This window comes from Mizuhopecten yessoensis, unplaced genomic scaffold, assembly GCF_002113885.1.
Source record: "Mizuhopecten yessoensis strain PY_sf001 unplaced genomic scaffold, ASM211388v2 scaffold3805, whole genome shotgun sequence".
Taxonomy (NCBI): domain Eukaryota; kingdom Metazoa; phylum Mollusca; class Bivalvia; order Pectinida; family Pectinidae; genus Mizuhopecten; species Mizuhopecten yessoensis.
In genome coordinates this window covers 65,376-74,558 of record NW_018405228.1, presented here as the reverse complement: position 1 = coordinate 74,558, position 9,183 = coordinate 65,376, and the positions used below count along the sequence as shown (strand labels likewise).

Sequence of the window (9,183 nt, the reverse complement as noted above, 5' to 3'; positions counted from 1 at the left end):
GAGGGTTTGAGAGGCGGATGGGTGGGTTTGGGAGGCGGAGGGGGAGGGGGAGGGGTCAATTTCTTTGTTGGGGTCTGAATGGGAACATTAAAACGTACACTCTAACCCTGACTTAGCGAGCAAAGGACATATTTTGTAGCGCGAAAGAATTGTTTGGTGTCTGTTAAATACTTGCAGGGATGTGATTCTTTTTCTTTTAAGTGATATTTTGTTTTCCTCCTATTTCCCAATGATTTTGAAAGTTCCTGGTCTGTTTAAACAACAAACTAAAGTTTCAAGGGGGGTGAGGTGGGTCCCCCGTTTTTACTAAGATTTCTTACTTTTTCCCATTCCTAACACAGCCCTGAGATACATGTTTCATTTTACGGTTTGATTTGCATCTTTTTATCTTTATTTTACAGCTTTGACAAGTTCCTTGGGTTTATGTTCATACGTAAAACAGGAAGAGTCGATGAGAATTTTATAGACCGAACCAACAGATATTACACTGTGATATTTCTGTCTTTCTACAATCTCTACCTGATGACTGATGACTACATCGGGAACCCAATCTACTGCTGGTGCCCGGATGAGTTCACGGAACAGGAAGTCAAATACGTCCACAGTCTTTGTTATGTATCGAACACATACTACATCCCTTTCAATCGGCAAATTCCGTCAAACTTCGAGATTCGTCGTGAAGAATCGACTGAACTCGTGTATTATCAATGGGTTCCATTAATTCTATTTCTGATGGCATTTCTGTTGTTCCTTCCTCGTCTGATATGGAAGTTATTGATGCTTAAGGCTGGGATGGAGCTCAAGAAAATGTGTATAGCAGCGAAAAAAACCATTGACGTGTCTCCCGAGCAACGGGAAAAAGGATTAACCATCATTGCGGGATATATCGACTTATTTTGCGCAAATATAAGTCGTTTCCGTGGCGGACCGTGTGCCTCTCTGAGAGAAAGTTTTAGCACAAATTTCGTTTTTGGGTGTGGGAGACATTACGGAAATTATTTCATCTCGTGTAAAATTTTACTTCGGTTTCTTTACTTCTGTGTCAGTTTTGGACTTCTTTTTTTCTTGAACGAGTTCTTAGGAAACAGATTCTACATCTACGGTTACGAAGTGATCCGAGGATTTCTAAGAGGAGATGATTGGACAGTGACCGAACGATTTCCACGACAAACCTTGTGCGATTTCGATCTTCGACAATTGAACAATGTCCACCGATGGACACTTCAGTGTGTACTACCTATGAATTTATTCAACGAAAAGTTTTTTATTATACTTTGGTTTTGGTACACAATGCTAACATTTTTGAATATCTTAAACGTCTGTGTAACACTGTGTATTGCTGTCTTTCCATTCCAACGAAGCAAATTCATAAAGAAATATCTTCAAATGGCGGGAATATATGAAAGAAATCATCTTCAGAAAACTCGAATAAATCTGTTCATACATGGGCATTTAAAACAGGATGGCGTCTACATATTGAAGCAGATTTCTGACAATGCTAATACCGTCATTGTTCAGGATATTATCGAAAAAATGTGGAAACTGTTTCTTAAACGTTACGACCGCGCTGGACCCGAAGAGGACGAGATTGTGGAACGCGAGAATGGCCTTCCGCCCAAAGGAGATGACATGACTGATGACCTCATCACAGCGACGACGCCATTGTTGGAGAGAAATGGGATTCTTAAACATATTCAGGAGGACGAAATAATGAGTCGGAACAACAATGTTGATAGACATGTGTCGTTTGATGATCCGAAGGACACATTTACCGAGTCAGAAGTGTGACACGGTCAGAGAAAATTGCAGAACTATTCCAATGTAGTTGCTTAAGGTTCCTGTCCCACAGCACGGTGGTTTTTAGTATGTGGAGTAACCTCCCTCTAGTTCGTTTTGGATAAAACTGTAGTAGTACAGTTGGGTTAGAACTCTTCCGCTGACACAATAGCTCTGTCCGTTAGAGCGAAAGGATTACAATCTGAAGTCCAGGCTCCGAATTCTGGTCTAATCCTACCGAAATTATATTTTCTTTATTTCATCTTTAATTATTTTCATAAACGTACCGCAAGGTATGTTTGTTCTTCTTTCAAAAATGATTTATCAAAGCTATAGTCATGCCAAACTTTTGGGCAGTGGTACGGGAATCCTTAAACGTCAATCAGAAGTGTGACACACAGTTTTAAAAAGTCACGTATTTCGTCTTCACAGTCGCTAGGTCAAAGCTACTAAAATAGTGTGATGACTAAGACAAAATATTACACATATGTAATATACGTGCTCAGTTACTTAAATACGATGACCCACTACAGCCGTCACGGCAACTGCTTTAGATATTTTTTTTTGTCTATTTGATAGGTTATTGTCACGACAACTGCTTCAGTAAACAACACTTGTCAGGATAAAATATCCCTATCAACTGCCTTACGAACGCAGTTCTTTTGTCACATTCGGATAGCCCATGCCTTTTCTTTCTTTTGACATGTAAGATTCCATACTGATCACGTGTGATATGTAACACCGTACTGGTATGCTCGCTAGGGGTTTATTCGCATATCTCATGCATCCCTGTTCAACTTCCTCCTTAAGAGGTATCATATAAAACATGGTCTGGTCTGGTCTTATTTATATTTTTTTTTCATTGCTCAACATGGTATCGACCAGTAAATGTCAATGTGCCAATATCTAATTAAATTAAATTATTGATAAGGTGGTCAATTCATTATAAATCTAGGTAGCCGTTTACTGAATTAAATTATCTGAAACAAGTGAATATCTCAAATACCTGGAAGAAGATTGAGGGTAGCAGCATTAAGAAGCACACACAGTGTTGATACAAACCGCTACACCATTAAATCCCGACACATTCCCTTTAAACTTTACACAGCAAAAAGAATAGGTAGAATGTTTGGTTGACTTGCAATATTAGTGAAGATAAGCAGTTTGGTTATCTTTCCGGTATGACGGGAAAGATTACGGAATTGAGAAAAGAACAGGCACTGATTCAAAATGTTGCAGTGATCAATTACGTCACAGAAGGTTTATTTTTTCTCTTAACCTGCAGGTGTTGAGGTATGAAGGCAGGAATGATTTCAAATTATGAATTATCGTTACCGCTTTCGTTACTTTTGAATCAAAAACATGTTATCACAATTGCATGTAGTGCATTTGTAAAGCAAGCAAGTCGACTTAGCTGTAACATAGGTTAAATATCACTGATAACGGTATACTTTGAGGAAATACTATTGGTCTTTTCAAAATGATATAACTACCCAGAGCTATTCTTAACCTTTATGTTGATGTGTTGTCGTATTTCCTTTAACATGTTTTCCCTTCCTTTTATTGGTCCAATTGATCTTCTGTGTTGTTGGGCCGTTTGGAACACACTTATTATTGGTTTGGCGGTCTGTATCAACAGGGAGTGATGCCTGGTACTGCTACCCTGCTTCCTTCTAGGAGGTATTGACATTCCTCGCACTTTTCAGTTCATATCTTTATTAACAAGAACTCAAGAACTGATTGCTTTTGATTTTTTTCTCCAATGATGCACTCTGTTTTGTAAGCGCCTATTGTCGATGGACCGTAAAACAGTACAAAACCAATCAACAATTGAGTCAGTCCTAATGATCCCATCTGTCCTGTGTTACATATCACGCGTTATCCGTACTTAATGTTTATTGTGTCAGAATCAAGACGTTTACCGAAATAGCTAATATGGACTTTTCGAATGTGTGACAAAAGCAGTTGCCAGAGACATTTTATCCTGACAAGTGCTGTTTACTAAAGCAGTTACCATGACAACTACCTACTAAATGCAGGAAACTCCTTTATCACTAAAGTAGTTACCATGATAACTACCTACTAAATACAGGAAACTCCTTAGCACTAAAGTAGTTACCATAACAACTACCTACTAAATACAGCAAACTCCTTATCACTAAAGTTGTTACAATGACAACTACCTACTAAATACAGGAAACTACTTATCACTAAAGTAGTTACCATAACAACTACCTACTAAATACAGGAAACTCCTTATCACTAAAGTTGTTACCATGACAACTACCTACTAAATACAGGAAACTCCTTTATCACTAAAGTAGTTACCATGACAACTACCTACTAAATACAGGAAACTCCTTTATCACTAAAGTAGTTACCATGACAACTACCTACTAAATACAGGCAGCTCCATATCACTTAAGTAGTTACCATGACAACTACCTAATAAATACAGGAAACTCCTTATCACTAAGGTAGTTACCATGACAACTACCTACTAAATACAGGAAACTCCTTATCACTTAAGTAGTAACCATGACAACTACCTACTAAATACAGGAAACTCCTTATCATTAAAGTAGTTACCATGACAACTACCTACTAAATACAGGCAGCTCCTTATCACTAAAGTAGTTACCATAACAACTACCTACTAAATACAGGGAACTCCTTATCATTAAAGTAGTTACCATGACAACTACCTACTAAATACAGGCAGCTCCTTATCACTAAAGTAGTTACCATGACAACTACCTACTAAATACAGGAAAAAGCAGATGCATTAGTTACAGTCGTGAAGAAGATTTTCACTGGGAGATATTTTGGCTTCGAGTACTGATGCAAGTTCGTATACGATGGCCAACATCATCCGTCACGGCAACTGCTAAAATGTCGTTAACACTTCAGAGGAATAAGGATGCCATCTTCGACGAAAAGTGTGTAACGCTTTCAGTTAGAATGGGGTTTTAGGGGAGTAAACAGTAAAGGAAGGATATACTTGAGGGTATATTTGCGTGTTTAGGATAACGCTTGTAGTATTGTTGGTAAGACAAGGGATAATTGACGACAGTCAACGTATAACGAAACGGGCATTGACATTTCACATTTGTCTCTCACAAGTGTCACTGCTTCTCTGGGAAGTCATTCAAATGACTTGTGAAATTGACTTATTTGATAATTGTGATAAATACTTATAATGATTGATATATGAGATATTTATTTATAATGATTGATATATGAGATATTTATATGATATTGTCAAGATGAATTTTAATACTCTGATGTTATCACGATGATGTTGACATCACGACAATGCGAAATATTGTGTCGCGCACCTGTCAAACTCGAGATTCAGTTGAATCCTGAAGTCACATGGTTAAATCTAATGTTTTCAACCTAGTAGGAAATCAATAAGTTGTATCAAAGTGGGTGATCTGATCTGGATTTATTTTGAATCAAATAACATTTATGATCAAGAATATTTCAGAATGTATCAAAATGTGACAGAAAATAGATGAAACAGGTGTAACATACATGCATTTAGGAATAAAACACAGCATGTGTGTGTGTGTCACTGTATGTATGTGTGAGCGCTCGTGTGCATGTGACCTCAAATTGTGTTTGTTTTGTGTGTGAACTATTTATACATGTACAAAGTGCTAAAGAAGACTATTTTTATCAGGTCATATATGACAACCCCATGCTGCCGACTTTTTCCTTAATACTAGGTTGTGATATTATGTTCATAAGTAAAGTTGCTACAACTTTTGTGCTAGGAAATGTAGACTTCTGAAACGAAACTGATTATGATATTAAACTATAAATCAACCCTAGGCTGTTAAGTACAATTGATTGTTAACTTTGTTTACTTTTCCATCAATCCAGCCTTATCATTCTCTGCTTATTTCTACGGAGTAGCATTAGTATAATGAAATGTTAAGGTTAAGTTTGAATTGGTTGTATGTTAATAAATATAAAATTCAAAACTTGTCCTTCACACTGACTGACATCCCATGATTAACATCTCGCAATGCATACATTCAGAATTGAACAAAGAGTCAGCAAAAATCGTTTCGGAAATGTCATTATAGTAATGGAAAATTATACATCTGGATCGACGGTTTGTCAAGTTTAATTACTGTAAAGACACATTAAAACAAATTTTGTTATATAGAAGTAGATGCATACAATGTATATGTACTCGGCCCCCTCGCAAGACAAATGACAGTAAAACGTATGCACTAAGGTGCAAACAATGAACAAGATAACAAAAGAACGGTGAGTGGTTTTATTAACGCTTTGTTTATTACCTGGCCATATATGCGAGATAGGATATGAGTCCCCCTCATCTCGATTCACAATTAAAGACACCTACGCTTAAACAACTTGGCCGATTCGACATTTCGATTCGACTCTCATCTCATACATTTTTAATCTCTAAATGTTCGTTCGCTTTGTCATTTGTTTGATAAATGCGACATAATACTTACAATAGGACTGAAGTCATCGAAACGTCAGACACTGGTGTGATATAGGAACTTGTATACGATATATATTCACCAATCTGAAAAAACGTGGTTGCAATACCTTTTCTCGTGTGTTGATGTGTTTTATACGCTACTAAATTCAATTCTAGAGCAAGTATTGGCTAGTTATAATTTAAATATCTAAGAAGGCGTGAATCAATTTGCTTCTACCTTTTTGATACTGACCTTCGATACATATTGTCAAGTCAAGCATGTCATGGTAGGATTCATTCTCTTTTATACAATGGAGAATGTGCTGCTGTTGTTTCCAAATCTATTTTATAAATACAATCGGGCATTTCCTGAACTAATATACATGGCTAGGATGATTTACATATAATATTACAACGAGGTACAGTAACCCTGTTATGAAGATGTATAGAATATTGAATTCAATACAGGAATGAAATTGGTTCGAATGTTAAAACGCAATTAATTATACAAGGAACACTAAATGTCTATGTTAATATTTTTGAGTATTTGTGTATTGTAAAGTAAGATAATATATATCACACGGACGATTCACTTGTACAGCATTTAAGTTTTACTTATTTGAGCACCAAGTTAAAGACATTTTATGAAAAAGTTGTGTTAATGGTGCGATTTATCATCTCTGCCACATACTTTTTTTTATGTTGGCATCTTCCTGCAACCAGCTAATTTTAGTCGAGTTTATTATGTTTCAAAAATCTTTAACAATAAATCGACTATTAATGATACATACTTCGACTAATCGTGACAATTCAGTCGATAGAAGAAGTGTGTCGGCATAGTGTCTGACTGATGAATTGTCGTCTTATTATCGTGCCTCGCTAATGACAGGTCACTGTTTATTCGTTCCAATAATGAACGAATAGTTACCCCACGCTACCAGTTACGTGTTACTTCCACTGCTTCTGGTTCCAATGTGTCTCCTTCATCTACATCTTATTGTTCTGTCAAACCGTTGATCGTTACACAGTTTTGACCATCGCTTAAAAGAATTTGAATCTAAATTTAACAGAATTTCAACAGTAAATAATCAGAAAAAATATGTTTACATGTATGTTTTTTGTGTTTTTCTGCAACTGGCCTCAACTAATGAAAAACTCGATCCATCCGGCCTTTGGAAAAAAATTCCACCCAGTACATCCCGATGGTCATTTGAAATGCCATCATCGACTGTTTATGTCTTGCATGAGCAAATCAGAAGAGACTATTTCGAGATGTCGATACTTTGCATTGTTTTTCTTCGCGACAATATTGGCAAGAAGTGACATCCTATATGTATGAAAGTATCCAATTGTCCTATTATGAACTGTCATTGTAATTATGGTTGTATACATAATTACGGACTGTATTTACTCAAAACATTCCTACACGTTGATTAGGACCCGGTCTATTCATATCATCCATTTACAATTGTATTCATCATTTCGGTGCAGTTAGTAAATTTGTAAATGGTTGTCACTTTATGGTGAAAATCGTATGTTTGTTGTTAATGTGAGAGGTTGTCACTTTATGGTGAAAATCGTAGGTTTGTTGTTAATGCGAGTGGTTGTCACTTTATGGTGAAAATCGTAGGTTTGTTGTTAATATGAGTGGTTGTCACTTTATGGTGAAAATCGTAGGTTTGCTGTTAATGTGAGTGGTTGTCACTTTATGGTGAAAATCGTAGGTTTGTTGTTAATGTGAGTGGTTGTCACTTTATGGTGAAAATCGTAGGTTTGTTGTTAATGTGAGTGGTTGTCACTTTATGGTGAAAATCGTAGGTTTGTTGTTAATGTGAGTGGTTGTCACTTTATGGTGAAAATCGTAGGTTTGTTGTTAATGTGAGTGGTTGTCACTTTATGGTGAAAATCGTAGGTTTGTTGTTAATGTGAGTGGTTGTCACTGTATGGTGAAAATCGTAGGTTCATTGTTAATTCCGAATTTCCACGCTCCTATTTCTCAATCATAATAATATGTTAATTCAAATGTATTTGAAAAACTTTGTTCAACTTGTTAAAGACATTTACATATCATTGTAATTAAAACAAAACAATATTATACATTTATTTATAACAAATATTTTATTATAAACTATAGACAAAACATGACTTTCTACAAAGTGTGAAAAAAGGAAAGGGTTAACAATTGTAAACTGCATATTCAGCTAGATACTTCTATTCCTTTTTATTTCTCTGCATCCGACATATTTTTCATTTCGCAATTTCTTCACACACAAACATAGTACAACAATCATCTTTCTAACAAAGCTTTCCAAGCTACAGTATTCCAGGATTATGAAAAATTGAAAATGCGATTTATACAAGAACTTTGTATTTGTACCAGCACATCGTGATTCGCATTTAGATATATAATGGTCCTTCAGAACTAGTGTAATACTTATGGAATTTGACAAATATTTAGACGTATGTTGCAAGTCGTAGCTCTGTACATATATTTTTACTAGATACTTCATGGTTAACTTTATTTGTTGGTAAAATGGACAAGGTTGCGACAATCTGACCAGATGATGATGCATGTAAAAATTGGTATAAACAAACAGAGATTTTAAACTATAATTATACCTCATCTATATAACAGCGTGTCTGATTTTATTTTATTGATCACTTGACCGGGAAATCATCCTCACTCGCTCTTGTTTCACTAGTCCTATTTCTCTTTTTCAGAGCCTCTCTAAAAATGATCAAGAGGCACCACACCCGAGTTCGAATTACCGAAGCAGAACTCTTGTGTAGAGTGTGTAAGTTATATTTATGGGTTTTAAAAATATTCATGACATTTTATTAACCAGTTCTGTGTCTCACTCTCTCTTTTACTAGTTGTTGGTGGTACATGGTACATGTAATAATTGATTGATCATATCCACTGTATGAACGACGATAAGACTCTC

The 9,183-nt window shown here is 35.9% G+C and overlaps 1 protein-coding gene across 1 annotated transcript in view; it reads left to right on the top strand.

The window, feature by feature from the left end:
* The window catches only part of LOC110448040 (innexin unc-9-like), a 4,847-nt gene extending 1,054 nt beyond the window's left edge, over positions 1-3,793 (top strand). Inside the window, exon 2 of the mRNA XM_021494071.1 lies at positions 402-3,793. Coding sequence (XP_021349746.1) covers positions 402-1,788 — 1,387 coding nt within the window. The 3' untranslated portion in view covers positions 1,789-3,793. The remainder of the gene's footprint in view (positions 1-401) is intronic.
* The last annotated feature ends 5,390 nt before the right edge of the window (positions 3,794-9,183 follow it).